Source organism: Punica granatum, chromosome 1 (assembly GCF_007655135.1).
Source record: "Punica granatum isolate Tunisia-2019 chromosome 1, ASM765513v2, whole genome shotgun sequence".
Lineage (NCBI taxonomy): Eukaryota > Viridiplantae > Streptophyta > Magnoliopsida > Myrtales > Lythraceae > Punica > Punica granatum.
This window is the reverse complement of record NC_045127.1, coordinates 52,847,922-52,865,386: the sequence shown is the minus strand read 5'-3', so window position 1 is coordinate 52,865,386 and position 17,465 is coordinate 52,847,922. Positions and strand designations below refer to the sequence as shown.

General features: G+C 37.6%; 1 protein-coding gene and 1 long non-coding RNA gene across 2 annotated transcripts; one reads left to right on the top strand and one right to left on the bottom strand.

Annotated features, from left to right (window-relative positions):
- The first annotated feature begins 1,872 nt into the window (after nt 1-1,872).
- Nucleotides 1,873-4,198, top strand: LOC116196986 (probable LRR receptor-like serine/threonine-protein kinase RKF3). The gene has a single exon (XM_031526968.1). It carries the CDS (start codon nt 2,067-2,069, stop codon nt 3,981-3,983), a length of 1,917 nt encoding a protein of 638 aa, XP_031382828.1. The 5' UTR covers nt 1,873-2,066; the 3' UTR covers nt 3,984-4,198.
- Nucleotides 4,199-14,674: 10,476 nt separating this feature from the next.
- LOC116195629 lies at nt 14,675-16,177 on the bottom strand. Its single transcript, XR_004154689.1, has 2 exons — nt 15,779-16,177; nt 14,675-15,067 (listed from the first exon to the last, which is right to left on the bottom strand). It is a non-coding gene; the product is annotated as an uncharacterized LOC116195629 (long non-coding RNA).
- Between the last annotated feature and the right edge of the window lie 1,288 nt (nt 16,178-17,465).

Here is a 17,465-nt window from a genome sequence, read left to right as displayed (position 1 = left end):
CATGTTCAGTGTCCAGCTCTTGGACTCGACTATTATCTATCGACGAGCTTTACTTGAGCTTGGAATATGAAATGGGTTGAAAATAAGGTGCCCTGCAGATTCATAAGGTGCCTTGCAGAGGGTAATAATAAAAGGATAACCTTCAAACTGGAATATGAAAACTCCTAACTCGTCAGGGAAGCACTCGGTCGAATCCTTCTACTTAACTGATCAAAAGCACAGATTCCAAAATAACAATGAAATCAAATGGAAAACCATTTGGAATCTGAAAATCCATGACCAATTCAAACTCTATCTTTGGAGAATAGCCAGTGAATGTCTCCCCTGATTTAGCGAAGAAAACATCACGTGTCCTCTTTGCCAAACTAGTTCTGATAAATTAGACCATCTCTACGGAGACTGTATATTTTATCGTGTTACTTGGAGGGAATCATCATGGGATATTCAGTCAAGCATTATACCGAACACCCATATCAAGGACCTGATTAATTTTGTTACTTGCCCCCCTCATACGATGTTATCAAACTATGCGGATAAAGCGAAATTCTCTTTATATGCAGCTATAACTCTCTATCAGTTATGGAACTCATGTAATGATGTCTTATATGCAGGAAAACCAAGAGACCTCCATCAAACTATCAAGAGAATCAAAAGCTGCTACATTGAGCACATCAAAAGAGGCCAAAATACAAGAAACCAAGAAGGAAACTCATTCGCTCCGCCCCTGCAGCTCGAACCTTCACAAGAACCTACAGGCCCTGACCACGGACGAGTCCTGGCGAAATACCACCTCATGCCTATTAGGAGTCCTTCAACACCCAAGTAGTCTTCCAACACTTTCATGGTTTAAGATATCACACGAGGACACGCCACTTCAAGCGGAGGCCCGAGCTACACTCCTTGCACTTTCAATAGCTACAGAAAGAGGGTTCACGAAGATCTGGCTTCGTTGTGACGCACTGATGCTAGTAGATGCCATTTTGCACCCACACACCTCTCCGTGGGAGATTAGGAGTTTAGTATCGGATATTATTTCTATTTTGAACTGCCTTATAGACTGGAAATGTTCATGGATTCCAAGGTCGGATAACATTCTGGCGCATGATCTGGGCCAATTCGGCTTAGAGTCAAATTTTAACACTCTGTATTTTCTAAGGATATCCGAACATTGGTAACTATGTAGCTTACTCTTCATTTTGATTAATAAAAATATGCATTATTCAACGAAAAAAAGAGAGAGGATAACCTCGATTTAGCTCAACACACATGATACTTGAGCTTGGTTCGATCTCCTTAAAAAGCTTGGCTCGATTGCAAGTGGGTCGAGATGGCGCCTCGTGGAAGAGCCCCAGCAGTTGACCTTCAGTTCCAGTCTCTTGCAAAGTCTGAAAAGGTCTATTCTATGGCGGATATAACAATTCTGATCGGTCAACGATCCATATAACTGGCAGTTGTCTTGAAGAGAAGCATTCCAACGCGTTCACGTCTTCCGGGACCCGTTCCAATCAGGTTCTTTTTAAAAATGGGTCAGTTCGAACCTACAGATGGAACATTCACCGTATAAGAGCTCCGACGACAAAAGTTAAACTAATCTAAGCCATAGCCTTGGTTCGAGTTTGACAAATTGAAGTGGCTTGAGTTGACCGTGGAATCAGCACCACCTTATATTGACATTTCTCACATGGGTGTAAATTTTGCCACTGCCAAGTTGAGCCCAGAAGAAAGGAGAGGAGGAGAAAGCAGACATGTCATTGTCTGATTTCAACAGTACTCATTGGTCAAAACTATATCATAACACAATGAAAGAATCACATATTTGTTAAACCTATTGACTTTGTTACAAATGTTGTTTCCTCGGGTTTGACATTTTTGTTGTTATTGCTCTTTCTGTGCTGTTTCCGTCCATCCTGTGCATGAAAAAAACATTTTTCTATTGTTGATTGCTGAGTGGAATTCAACCAGACAAATCATTCTCCTGTGACTTTCCTTATAATCTAATCGGAGCTGTTCGAAGGATGCTTTCATAACGGCAAGAATAGTGCTAACATGTTCACCTTCATCTAGAAATGCCCTTCTTGTCGTTCCTCTTACTCGTACTAAGCTTTGGCTTACCTGACGTTCGATGTTCTGCTGCTGCTGCTTCTTGTCCCATGAGTTTTGAGGCTCTAGAGAGGCTCATCAATGGCAGCTCTCAACCACTCAAGTTCCTTGATATCCAATCCGAGTGCCACTATGTGCTTCAAGGCCTCTGGCTTGTTCGGTCGGACTACATTCGGACCACGGGATACTTCTTCCCACCCCAAAACTCTTCTGAGGCCTGCTGGGATTCGTACCAGAGAGTGATAAACTCGGCCATAAATGATTTTGATGTCAGATCAACCTGTGGGTTCAAGACCAGCCTGATCTCTGAGACCTGCATGAACATCTCTACCCGGTCGGACTTTGAGAGGCTCGTTCCAGAGTCTAAACTGAACGATGTCTCGAGTTCTTGCAATCAATCCCTGGAGGATGATTCTTCTTGCAAGTCTTGCATGAACAGCTTGGACAGCATTCAGGGGCCGTGGTCGTCTCTTCAGGGCTCGTTTAATGGGAACAGGTCCGACTGCAGTGGGTACCCATATGTTTATGCTGCAGGTGTCGTGAATCCATTTGGACCAACGGATTCAGGGACGTACAGGTGCTTGTTTGGGCTTGATTTCAGTTCCACTGCCAAGAAGAAGCACAAACATGGGCAGGTCTTTTGGGGGATTGTGACAGGCTGCACTAACGGGTTAATTGGGGCATTGGCGGTGCTCTGGCTTCTGTGGGCTTGCCACTTGAGGAGGAGGAGGAGAAGGAGGAAGAACACAGACTCTCTACCCGAGGCAGAGTCGGGGGGAGTTATCCATGGAAATGCTTTCCCATTTAGGTTCACAATCGAAGAGATCAAGAAAGCTACGAACAACTTCTCTAGGGAGAATATAATTGGAAAAGGTGGGTATGGAAATGTCTACAAGGGAACATTGCTGGATGGGTCTGAAGTGGCTTTGAAACGATTCAAGAACTGCGCTGCTGCTAATGATTCTGTCTTTGGCCACGAAGTCGAAGTCATTGCGAGCGTTCGGCACGTGAATTTGGTGGCCCTGAGGGGCTACTGCACAGCCACACTACCCTTAGAAGGCCACCAGAGGATAATAGTGTGTGACCTGATGCGGAATGGGAGCCTCTATGACCATCTCTTTGGGTCATCCTCGTGCCAGCTCCTGAGCTGGCCTGCCCGTTGGAGGATCGCACTGGGGACAGCCCGTGGGCTGGCATACCTACACTATGGGGTCCAGCCTGCGATCATCCACAGGGACGTAAAGGCCAGCAACATACTCCTGGATGAAACCTTGGAGCCCAGACTAGCTGACTTCGGACTTGCCAAGTTCACCCCTGATGGCCAGTCCCACCTGAGCACTCGGGTAGCTGGGACCCTTGGATATGTTTCCCCAGAGTACGCCCTCTATGGCCAGCTGACAGAAAGGAGTGATGTGTACAGCTTCGGGGTCGTGCTGCTCCAGCTACTGAGTGGCAAGAATGCGGTTATTTCGGTTGAGGACGTGGAAACGCTCCTCTTGGCAGACTGGGCGTGGTCCCAAGTTAGGGACCACAGGGTCCTCGATGTTGTCGATGAAGGGATACCTGAATTAGCAGCTCCTGAGGTCATGGAGAAGTATGTTTTGCTGGCCGTTCTCTGTTCTCACCCGCTGCTACATGCTCGGCCTTCGATGGACCAAGTCGTGAAGATTCTTGAGACCGACTCCCCGGTCCCTTCCATCCCCGACCGCCCACCTTCTCTGCTATCCATGATCAATCAGGTGGAAACATACTCGAGTTCCAGCAACTCCTACAGTCCCATTTCCCGCCCAAGAGAGTGGCCAATGTCCATCTCCAGGAGCGACCATCCGATTCTCGACAGAAGGGATGAGATTAGAGGAAGTTCTGATCAGGAGTCGCTATAGATTAGGAAATTGTAAAAATAAACATGCATCAAACGATTTAAGTTGATTCTTTGATAAGAGAAATGTACATAGGTGGAGGCGAAAGTTTCGATCACTAGTAAGTTGATTAAATTGATTCTTCGACTTAAAGACTGCCAGTAATTTTTTCAAGGCTTGGGAATGAGTTCTGGTTGATTTCGGAGTCGCGGTTTAAAATTTAACTTTAACTTTAACTCAATACACTATATAACAAAACATACTTTTCCAAAGTCAAACCAGTGGGCCCCGTATATTATTCAATATACAATTTCATACACTACCCAATACACTATACAACAAAACTAGTAGAGTCCATATGCCTTATATTTTTTTTTGTCTTTTTTCACAATCAAAATCAAAATTACAAATTCAAAACTTTAACTCTAAAATCAAATGCACTGGAAATGATCGAGCCAAGAGATTATTGAGAATGGAAATTAATCAGATGGATAGCTCCACCAGCTCAATAGGAATGGTGCCTTGAGCAGGTGGTGGGGGTCTGATTCGGCATGCGAAAGGTGAATTCGTGTCCGGTGTTGCCCACAATATCAGGATAGCATCAGCCGTCATAGCTGAACCTGTGGGGGGTGCTCACTGGGCTGGACCATTGGTGGAGCCTCGGATTTCGATAGGTGGTACTTGAGATTGATTTAGAGCTAGTCTGTGAGCTCATCACAAGTACTGGTCAGAGTGCCCCGTGCATTGCCCCGATTGTAGAGGGGATCAGAGGCTTGTTTGAGTGGGAATGGACCATCGAGGTACTTCACACTTATCGAAAAGGTAATTCATGTGGTGATTGGTTGACGAAAGAGCTCTTTGCACATACCATTTAGAACTCACGTCTAGAAGCCTTTCATTCTGCGTCTTTATTGGTGTATTTGGATTTAAAGTTAAAATAATTTTAATTTTGATTATGAAAAATGACAAATGAGTTAAGATTATAAATTTAACTTGGGAAACGTGTGTTTGTATTGTATAGTGTGTTTAGTTAAAGTTAAAGTTAAAATTTTTGACTTGAGAAATGTGTATTTTTATTATATAGTGTGTTGAGTTAAAATTAAAGTTAAGATCAAAATAATTTTAAAGTTGGTTGGTTTTTACCCTTTCCCTGCCGTCCTTTTGTCCATGGAAAATGAACGTTTCAATAACTGTGTAAATCATTTTCATCAGAGTTTTTTTTTTTCTTTTTTGGCGAATCGGAGTTTTATTTTTTTATTTTTTGAATTCTTTTTGTTACATAATGGAGAGAGGCAAATAATGGGTCAGGGCATTTTTCTTTCGTAGTCTGAACTTCGCAACGATTTACAGGATGGTCAAAAATACTGTATGGTCTGGTGAGCCCATAGCTGATCATCAGCCCAGCCTAAACTGCTGGACATCCATACGTGAAAATTGTGGGCATGGATCACATGTACCGTTGACTGCATTCATGCTCGTCTCTTTTCACCGATTCCGAGTACATTGCCATGCGATATAGCTGAGGTACGCGATGCACTATACTCATAGAAGAAATTCTATGATGCAATCATTATATAGTGCAATCACTTTTTAAAGTGACGTGACTAGGAAATTCAAGTGCAAGTACCTTTAATATGGTAGTTTTATAGTTCAATTATTTTTTGGTGCAATCACTTTTTTTAGACCGTTAAATTGTCACCATCGATGAAAAAAAAAGTGACTTTCCCAATTTTTCCCCCATAAATTCTTTTCTATGCAAATATGATTTTAATCAACATCCAATTCGAGACTTTTTAAGATATTTTTACTCTTTATTTGATCTTTAAATATTTTCAGAGGTCCTTAAGTGTGTGCTTGCTAAATGCCCAGCTCAAATTGAATCAATTGGGGTTCTTTAAACTTCCAAATATGAGAGTATAAATCGAAAAGAATCTATCAATATATCATTTATTTATATTTCATTAATTATTAATTAGTTAAGTTAAAGTAGAGTTACAAATCCTAGCTCCCCAAAGCATGACAAGTGGCCGCCTAATCATCCTTTCTTTTTCTTTTTTAATATACTTAAGTTTTAATAATTATATAATCAACCAATGTGCACTTTTTTTAAAAATGTAATTCCTAAAACTTTATATAAGTACATTACTCTTAATGTATTCTTTTAAGTCTGATTTTGATAGATTTTTCTTACTATTTTAGCAAAAGGTTACAATTAATTAATTTCCATCGATCAAACTTATTTGTCCTAAAACATTTGCATTGACGAAATCCTTTTTCTGTTCCACTCTAAATAGTCACAAAATAGAAAAAGGAATCATGCTAAAAATTTATTTGATTAAAAGATTAAAATAACTTTCAAATATGAAAATGATATGTCTTCAATGTATATAAATATCAAACTACCATATATATTTTTTTTGCGTAAAAAACTACCATATAAATATAAAAATATTTGACAGTTGAAAAAACAATTTGAACATTTGCGCAACCAAATTATCATACTTCCGAGCATTTACCCGTACTTATAGATGCCATATACTTAATATCTTTTCTTTAAAATTTTATTTTGATAGGGTAGTTTCATTATCCGATTTCTGATTTATATCAATTATATTTAACTATGATTATATTTAATTAATTGAGATTTTTAGTCCTGAAAATAGCGTAATATCTTCTGCAAATTTTGCATTTAGTACTTAGCAAAGTTCATATTTTAAATAACAAACTTAAAAGCAGTTTCTAATCTAATATGATTCAAACATGTGTTGATATGTAATTTCTCGTCAAGAGATTGACTTCTCGCAGTTAATTTTAATACTCAGAAGTGAGAACCTATCCATTGATAATTCGGATCTGTCCAACTTGCAGGTCCCTTGATTATATTTGTTGGCTAAAGGTCCACTCATGCTACACACGAATAATATAATAAGTAGTTTAACGTTATTCTTGAAGCATGCATTATACAGTACCTAGTGATGTATTAGCGTAATTCTGAAATTTTCGTCAGTCATGCATTAAAGTAGTTTCCAATCTAATATGAGTCCAAACTTTCATTTTTTACCCCGTATAGCATCTGTTCAATTTTTCATCAGTTTTGTTGACATAGCACTTAACGAATACCACGTGGCTAACGATGTCAAAAGTGATATGAAAATGCCTTTTGTCTTTATAGTAATAGAGATATTTGTGAATAACGTGTGAGTCATCGTGAAAATGATAGAATGATATCTTTTAAATCGGTGGAAATACATTTATGTAATAATAAAATATTTACGTAGCAGTATTTCAAGTTTATAAAAATGCTGAAAAACAAAAGTAATCGGCATAATTTAGCTTCTCCCCGATAATCTGAGATTCCCTTCCACAATCCGCGAGCTTTTCCGCATTTGGTGGGAATCCCAATCGTGCTTTCCCGAGCTCCATAATTTTGCTGTCTAGGAGGGAAAAATTTTCCTCGTAAGAATAATATATTTTTTTGTAAGGATTAAAAATAAAAAAATATAAAATTTTCACATTTTAATAATTATAACACGAACTTTTTTTCTTAACTTAAAAATGTATAAACTTTCGTTTTAATAACAATTCTGGCATGGCGTCAAATTTTCCGTTAATTTGGACGGAATCGAAGCCACGGAGGGCGCCGACGACCCCAATTGGGAGTGGTGGCCAAAATCGAGGCTCTCACCCCATGGAATCGGGAGAATCCTCAAATTGGGGATTCTCCCGATTTTGACGGGTGAAGCCACGACGCTGGCCATCACCCCCTCCTCCCCGATCAAAGTCGTCGGTGTTCTATGTGGCATTGATTCCGTCCAAATTAACGAAAAATTTGACGCTATGCTAGAATTGTTATCAAATTGAAAGTTTGTGCATTTTTAGGTTAAGCAAAAAAGTTAGTACTAAAATTGCTAAAATGTGAAGAGTTTGTACTTTTTTTTTGTTATTAACCATTCTTTTAATATGACTCTCTCACCCTCGAGTTAGACGGCCAAAGTCTTCTTTTCTAATTTTTTTTCTTTTTTTAAATAATGATTATTAAACGTAAAAAATTATTCATTATTTTTTTTATAAATATTCATAATTTATTATAAATTAAATTAAATAAAGTAAACCTTTATTATTATTATTATTTAGAAATATAATTTATATTATTATTTACTTATTTATATGTACTTGTTATAAAGTAAATAAATAATTACTCATATCAAAATTAAGATTTTGAAAAATTTTAATATGTCATTTTTCAATCAATTTATTTTTGTACCAAACACTATTTTATTACATTATCAAATACTGTCTCAAAAAATACAATATAAATACGAAGTACGATAATATAACATTCCAAGTAATCTTATAGTATCGGGCTTATTTTTCCAGTAATGTAACATTCACTAGTTGATCGTGTGTTGCATGGATCTTATAAAGAAAATTATATTATAAAAGTTTGATTATAAAAGAATAATTGTTATGAATTTATAGTTTACATTAGCATGTTATGCAGTAAATTCAAACTTTTAATAAAGGATATATAATATATATCAAAAGTTCTTAAATAAGGAATTATGTAATATATATATTATTATAATTATCAATTTAATTTCTAAGAAAAATTAATTCAAAATTTGACTATTTTTAAATAAAATCGTTAGTTCTATATTATGAAATAATAATACTCGTCAGAACCTATCAAAACTTTTAAACTTCATAATTTGATTGTACGCCTTTATTATAACCGATATTCTATTTATTAAATTATATAAATTTGAAATCACTTGAATCAGAGACTTACTTAATTGTACTTTTAAAAGATTAGCTATAATTCTTAAAATTGTTAAATTAATTATAAGTTTATATAAGTATAAATGATTATTTATTAATAATACGTCAATAAGTGATTGAAATATTCTCTCATATTTCTTTGAATATTTTATTTATAATATATATTTTTATAGTACATTAACGTATGAATTAGTAATGATTTTACCATTTTACCCTATTTTGGGCTTGTCAAATATGTATATATATATATATATATAAATAGATTGTAATTTAAGAGTTCGCAAATCAGACGCCACTATGTATGAAAACCCCCATCTCTTTCCTTTTCTTCCTCTCCATTTTCCTCCATTCAAAAGGGGCAACTGTCCATGTAGATTCAAACAATCATTAATTTTAAGACTTTCATTAATTCAACCACCAACTTCCCCGTGCTCCCATGATTTTCTGTCCCTAAACTTTCTTCTTTCTCTCTCAAGCCTCATGAACGCTCTCTCTCCCGTTATATTTTCTTGTTAAAATATTCATTACGGATTACAGTTTTTCAATCCCCTTTAATTTTGCAATTAAATTTTTAAAATTTTAACTCTACACACAATACAACAAAAATCAACAACACAATTATTACTTTTTCTTTTTTTTTTTCAATTTTTTTAATCATTCAATTCAATTTTTAATATTAAATTTTCTCAACTATCAATTATCTTTTTCACAATTCAACAACACAATTATTAGTTTCTCTCAACTATTCATTACTTTTTCACATTTTTTCTTAGAATTCAAAAACACAATCATTACAATCCAATTAAAATCAAAATTCAACTCTATTTAACTTTAAAATCAAACACATTATCATAGTCCGAATCTAGTCATAACACGAAAAATAAATAATTAATAATATCCAAAAAAATATCTTGAAACTTTTCGACCATGAACAATAAAATATTCATAATAAAATCCATAAACAATAAAGGGATATTTGATGATTTAGCACTTCTTGAGGTCATATAGAAGTATGTCTTGATGGCTGTTCTCTGTTCTCACCCGCTACTACATACCCGACCAACGATAGATCAAGTCGCCAAGATTCTCGAGACGGACGCCCCCATCCCTTCCATTTCCGACCTTCTCTGCTATCGAATATCAATCATGTGGATAGATCTTTGATACATAGATGCCTATTAGGGAGATGTCAGATAATTCTGAATCCTCCCGATCCTTAATAATATTTGAGCACCAACAATGATCGTGCAGTCCCATTTTCTGCCCAAGCGTTGTGGCTGATGTCCGCATACAGTAGCAATCATCCAGTTTAGACATAATGGATGAGATCAAAGAAAGTTATGATCGGGAGTTGCTATTAGCTAGATTAGGAAGTTGTAAAATAGGCATGCATCAAATTATTAATTTGATTCTTTCTCAAAAGAAATGTGCATCGGTATAGAGGCCAAAGTTCAATCATTCTGTAAATCAATTTTATGGGGCATAATTTTTTTTTTCCCGATTACATTGAAGCCTCCTCGTAATAGAGTAATGGAGAAATGGATTCTTAGGTCGAACTTTGCAAGGCCTTATGGTACGTGAACTTTCGTAAGTTCATTCTATGGTCTAATAAGCCCAAAGCTGATGCAGCCAGCCCAAACTTTGGACATGGATCACATCGACCCTCGGCTTCACGCATATTGCTCGTCTCTCTTCCAACGGTTCCGAGTCGAACACAGTGGTTCGTAAACTGCCACACGATACAGCAGAGGCACGAGGCACATCATAAACAAGAAGAGATCGATACGTCCGATTGGAATTGAATTCATAAATAAATGAGGCGCATATATTTTTTATTTTTGGATGGAGCTGTCAAGAATATTGAATAATTAGATATTGTCGAGATCTAAGACAGATTATAATGCAGATTTCTACCAATTCAATTAGAATAAGCGGTTCTAATTCCCACAAGGAGAATGTAGATTCGACTCTCAATACCGTACTTGTTGAAAATGAAAATAATCTTTTATATTCGATATCTCGAAATTACAAGAGGAATATCTCCCATAACTTATATTACTAACGTGGGTAGTTGCACTTGATTTTCCTATCCCGTGGCATGACGTCCTCCGAACATTTGAACCATAGGTGTTGACTTTCCTCAAAAAAAATTTCCCATATATAATCTCTTCTTCAGCGGAAAATCAAAGGGGTCAAACGTAGACTTGCAGCCAATTGAGACTAACACGTGGTCAACATTTGGCCAAATTGCAAATTTCTATTGGGAGAAATGAAAACTATATGACAAAACCAAACAATCTTTTGGAAAATCTTCTGATATTGAAGTAACAATCCCGAATCATACTTTAGACTAAAAAAATTCTAAATACACGTATATTTACTAAAAATATCTCTTGATTTACTTCATATTGTGATTCCTTTGTCATAGCTTGGAATCAATATGTCTTGCGTGTATGGAACAATCATTTTGAGGCTTCTGTATTTAAATCTTTTGTTGTCGGTGTATGACAAGCATCGAGATTAGGGGCGGGCGGGCGCTTGAACTTTCTTGGCCGAATGTGGGATTAGCCCAAATTGGGCTTCCACATGTAAGCCATACACCTTCCCTTGGTGGCTTGTCATGCAAATGCCATGTGTCATCAAATTTGGGTCCCATGTGTTTGGCTTTAGTGTATACATCGATCCAATAAATCTAATAAATTGGGCCTAATAAATCGACAAATTTAATATCATTAAATATCCGATTAAATCGGACGCACCTTAAATCATCAAATCACTATTAGACGATTTTATTGTTTCAAAATTATCCCGTCGATTTAGCCGTAGTGTGTGACCCTGTAGGTTCCCGATTACGTTGACTGTAATATCGAAACCTCTATTTCAATATTACAAACAGTGAATGACATCTAGCAATACATTTACTCAAGTAATCGGAAAGTCAATTTATCGACAAACTTTGTAACCTATGTTTTTTTTTGGATAAATGGTAGAGAATTTCATTAATCAAAAGGATTTACATCAAGAGACCATTTACCCTATACAACATCAACAACATCAAAGAACTCCCAATCTACACCCCAAAAGAAAATTGATTAACTATTAGCACTATCAGAAAGGTAAAACATGTGATGAACTAGGACAGAATTTACAATTTTGTGAGAGAATCGGGGGAGCACATATAAACCTTTTGTAACCTATGTTACCATACAATATAATCATTTTGTCCTCTATATCTCTATTGAGCCCAATATATGATCGATGTCATCCTTGTATGGCTCAATCTCTCTTTCTTGGTTTACCAGGTAAGTCTATCAGAACAAATAAGCTAGATATCTCTATATCGATTTATTTGGCTACACTTTTAGACTTTACCCACCAAGTGGCCGTGAAATATCACTCCTTTCATGTAGGAAGGACAAATCGTATCTTGGTTACTCACTTTCCTCTCCATGCTTCGTGGCATACCCAATAACTGTCTTTATAACCGGCTTGTTACGGTGGTGTTTGACATGATCAAAGTATACGGCATTACATGTAGGAATTCATGGCGACCTCAAGTCAAAGAAACATTGCGCTATAGTCACTATGAGATCTGCTAATGATAATCACGTAATAACCCATGCAACAGTCGCATGGCGGGTCAGTCAAGTACTCATTACTCCTAATGTATACCTGTGATGTGACTCGATGTCTCCACATCCATGACCTGTGAGACTTGAGACTTGGTCATCAATTAACACCCACACTAGTCTAACTGCATTATCGTCGTCCCTAATTAACGATAATCCTCCGACTAGGACGTTTATGAATAGTGTTCAGTAATTACAAGATCTCACAATCAAGTCATATTTGATACATATTGGACTTACTATTCCAAGGACGTTATTAAGTAAAATTAAAATTTAGCGCAATCCACATAATAACATAAATGCCTTGTATTATAATGAAATATATGTCATATTACAGAACTGATGACATATTGCCTCTAGGGCATACACCAATTCCCAGCAGGTCAATCTCGGTTTAGGTAACTAGAGGCTCGATTCGGTTACCCCTATACTGTAGAAAGACTTCCTTGCGTCTTGACATCTAAACTTTGATCAATCTCAAATATCTCATGTATAAATCCTAGCATCAGTATACCTTAGAGACGAGAGTCATGAGAATTGAGTTAGGTAGTTTCAACTTGCCAATTTCGTTAGGTTCTTAGATTATTGAATTTACCAGTCAAGTAAAAGTGGCAACTAATTTCTTTCTATTACGCATTCCTTATTGTAGGTGGTGTTGTTCCAATTCCGGGACTAATGATGCTGCAAATCTATAATCTGATATTGCGGAGGTGAAAGATTCGGTGGTTGATGGGTGTTCTCAAATAGAGGAGCTAAGTGGCGGATGGGCTCACTCGATTTAAAGGAAAGGAGAGGAAGCAAGAAAATTTTGTCAAAATGGTTGATGCATAGGGTTGATAACTTGGGCATCAAGAAATGCGAACGACGCAAAGCAGGCAATGACAATGCAATCTGATGAACATATAGGGTATATGATGCTGAGGAAGGTCTTCTCATTTTGTCTGGTCTACAATTGCAATAATTTTATGAATTGGGAACAATATTGAAGGTTAACTTTACAAACATGCACATATGGCTTTCTCTTTTCTCTTATTTAGTGAAATAATGAATGACCACCTCGGCCTTTGGATGGCTTTCCAAACTTCAGCCACTATTTATTCTTGTTTTGGGATATTATGTACAATTATTTGAGTAGGTATGCCCAACATCTAATGCTGCTAAGTCAAGTCATTATTAAGATGTGCATGACCTACTTTATATAGCTTTCGAGTTATATTTATTTTTGAACCGGTATAAGTTATGGCTATATTACTCAATTCTGAAATTCACTAGGATGGATGACACAACGTATCTGAAGTCAACCGGTAATTAATTATACAGGCAACTGCATAGAGTCAAGATTTATTCACGAAATTACATATAATAGGTTTATGTATGCAGATTTCAAATCCTTTAGTTCGCGATCTTCTACTTATGTATGCAAAAAGTTAAATTTAAATCAATTCAACTAGATTAGGGGATTACGAGTAATGGAGATTGCTCGAAAGATAACATCAGAATGAAACTCATGCACTTATGAACAAGCCAAAATCTCCCATTTTCAGATTGAAGGACTATGTACACATACTACAAACATTGTGTGCACAAACAATTAGATCCATAAAATACACTCAAATAATAGAGAACACAGGTTGTTAAAACTGTAGACTCTCATTCTCATATGCAGTCAACTGTCCTTGAGGTTAGTGGGTTGGCTTTAGGAATTGTCAGAAGAAACGATTTTCATGGTACAGATCTATCTCGAGACAGCAAAGGCTTTGGATAAAATGTTCTTTGAGACTTGGACGTTTTCCTTTATACGACGTTTTCCTTCGTACTACATAAATAACCCATTTTCAAATTGGAGGATAAGGTATGCGTATAACATACATTGTGCCCACCAATAGTTGGATACATGACATGCTCCTCACAGCTTAATAACAGAGAACACGAGTTGCTAATTTTGATAACAGTCGACTGCTATTCTCACCTACAGTTGATTGTCCTTGAGGTCGGTCAATGGCTCAGAACTCACAATACAGACTTCCAGGACAGTCAATTGTCATCGAGGTCAGCTAGTCCATATATTCATCCACACATTTCGAATGCTATTATTTTATTATCGGATACGTACGTACATATATACATACATACATACATATATATATATATATATATATGCATACAAGTCTCCTCAGTTGGAGATTTCCGGTTGTCAAGGGAGATGGCCCTGTGAATGGCATCGGGATATCACGACATATTACTTGACGATTTGTGCACATAACTGATAAGGGCATATACGTTCCGATCAAATTGCACGTCAATGGATCTAATAAGGACATATATGCATTTTGTTAAAACGAAGCAAATAGTATGCAAACCCGAACATCCAATTTTTTCTTCTTCATTAGAAGAAGGTAGAGTATAAGCGGCTGGAGACATGTTTTCCAGCACCAAAGAGAAGACCGATGGAATTAACAAAATTGTCTTTAACTTAATACTACTTGACATGATAAAAAAAAAAAGAAAAAGAAGACAAAATTTCGCTACTTACTGCTCGATTACATCAATTCGCTATAAATACTCATCAAAGTTACCTTATTTTGATTTCAGTTGCTCCACAAATACCCTTAATCCTGAAGTGACATCTCCAAATTCTTCGTACTCTTTGGCAACTTTCAAGTTCATCTTCTCCAATAGTTCTAGTTGATTGTTTGTGCCCTAAAAGCATATACCCAGTATTCTTGTCAAAAGTCAGAATGGAAGAACTAAGAAGTAAATGAGGCTCCAAAATTCAAAATTACCATTAATCAATCAAGACCATGCCTGTGATTAGGTATCCATCAATCCCTTGGTTCATCATAACCATGAAAAAGATAGATACTTGTCTCATTTTGAATAAAAATCGATACGCTAGTAGAAGGGATACGTTCAGGAATCATCCCAAAGTAGTGAAGTAAGTGCTGCGAGCCCGCGACACACATCGCCTAAGAAAGCTTTATGCATAAATTATTATATCACTCAAAAGATCAACTTGCATCGGCATAACCATTTGAGCACAATTAACTACACTGAATAATCAATCAAGTAAACCTTTCAAAATGCATATAAAATCCTCAGAAGCACAATGTTATAGAAGACAATTTTAAGTTAATACAAAATGCAAAGAGTACGAAGGACAAGGGTACTGATAGAGCAAGGGAATTTCAACAGTGGAATTGAAGGACAACGCATGGTAGTTAGAGAATGAAAGAGAAAGAGTTTACAATAAAAACGCAAGAATTAGGCATAATCAATGAATGATTGCATCCAGAGCATCAAGTGGTGATCTGTTAAGCTAATACAGTAAAAACTCCCTTGATTATAGAGCAAGTGAAACTGAAGTATCAAGCTTGGGCACATATAATGCGGTGAAACAAGGAAATGGAGTACCTTCGAGGCTTGGGCAAGCTCATCTATTTGAGCCCATGGGACGACTTCCAATTTCTCCTTGGTATCACTACGGTGGAGTGCCGTAACCACCAAAGCTAAGCTTTTCCAATGAGGGCTTCATCTCCGGCAGCACACAAAACCTAGCAACAGTGAGGGACACACCTATTCTCCAGGTTGTAGAGGAGGAGTATGGCTCTTGCAGTCAAAACGGAATCGAAGAGCACCTGCTAGTAACTTGGCCATCAGAGGTCGAGCAAGAGATCTCAGGAGTAAGAGAGAGAATATGCAGAATCGGGCCTGGGAAAAGCTCGATGCCAAAATCAAGCAAGGGTAGAGGCAAAGTTGAGCAGCTCAATGCCTCCATGTGAAGCTCGTCGGAGCTGTGGACTGGTTGGAGAATAAAGGAAACTATCACTATCATCCATCTACTTTCATCAAGCCACCACTTAAGCCCTTTGTCAATTTTTACCATCAATTTGGCTTACACGTGGAGGTTTCGTCGATCAATTTGGTCCCTACCGTCAATGCCACTAACGGATGTTTGATGTGGCCGCCTTTTGGACAAAATGGTGTCAAAAAAATAATTTGTTAATTTGAATTTTCAAAACGATGTCGTTTTGACAATTTTCTAAAAAAATTAATTATTACCGTTGTCATTTTTTTTATGTTTCTTTTACATTGAGGGAAGTGGAAACAGTCACTGTCATCCTTTTACTTTCCTCGAGCCACCACTTTAGTCCCTCATCAACTTTTGCTACTAATTTGGCCCAAACGTTGGGGTTCCGTCTATCAAGGGGGCAGCGGTCGGCCGGGGAGGCCCCAGCCAGTCTCCCCCCGTTCCCGAATCCCTTTGTTTTACTCTTTCGTTGAAGGTGATGATGTTGATTGAAGGAAGAGATGCATCAGCTCATTGGAGAGAAGGATGCTGCTCGGAGGGGCCTGTGGCTGAGCTGCTACGATGGAGGAACATCGAAAAGGGATTGAAGAGGCAACTTGAAACTCGCTATAACTCTCAAGTAAGGGAAATTGAGGCTAGTCGTTAGAGTTAGACAAGAGGCTAAACTAGGGGTCCAGTTCAGGCTTCCTAGAACCTAGCGCTCTGTTTTCCTCTAATTCAGCTATCCCTCTGCCCAACTTCGAGGTAGGCTCTGTTAAGAGCTTCCTTGTATGCTCAGTAACAATGCCTCCTATTTTACAAAACGAACGTCCTTTCTCGGTAACCTTCGTCACCGTCGGTTCCAAAGGGGGCTAGTCCAAGATCATATTGTTCCTCTACAATAGCCCCCCCCCCCCACATAGCAACTAATTTCTGAACTAAACAACCACAAAATTATCAAGAAAGGGGTGCAATACCTTATTCACGACTCTAATGAATGTCGTCAGGAGTAATATCCTGCATTTTTCTTTTTGTTAGTGAAAAAATTTTCCAATCCATGAATATATTTGAATGGACGATTCATGAATCATCGACTTCCCCCAAAAACCATTGATTGGGTGCTAGCTCGAAGGTGCGAAGTCCATTGTGGCAGCGATATACTGGGTGGAACCGAACCTGAAGAGAGAGAGAGAGAGAGAGAGGGAGGATGGCTTGGTCGGAGCCCCGTCGAAGGAGATGGGAGGAGGTCGTCAAGGTGGTCGTCGAGGTGATGAAGCCGTGCCGAAGATGCTGCTAGAGCTCGAGTGGCCT

Coding starts and splice junctions, on each gene's coding strand:
- LOC116196986 (XM_031526968.1), top strand. CDS start 2,067: ATGCCCTTCTTGTCGTTCCTCTTACTCGTACTAAGCTTTGGCTTACCT.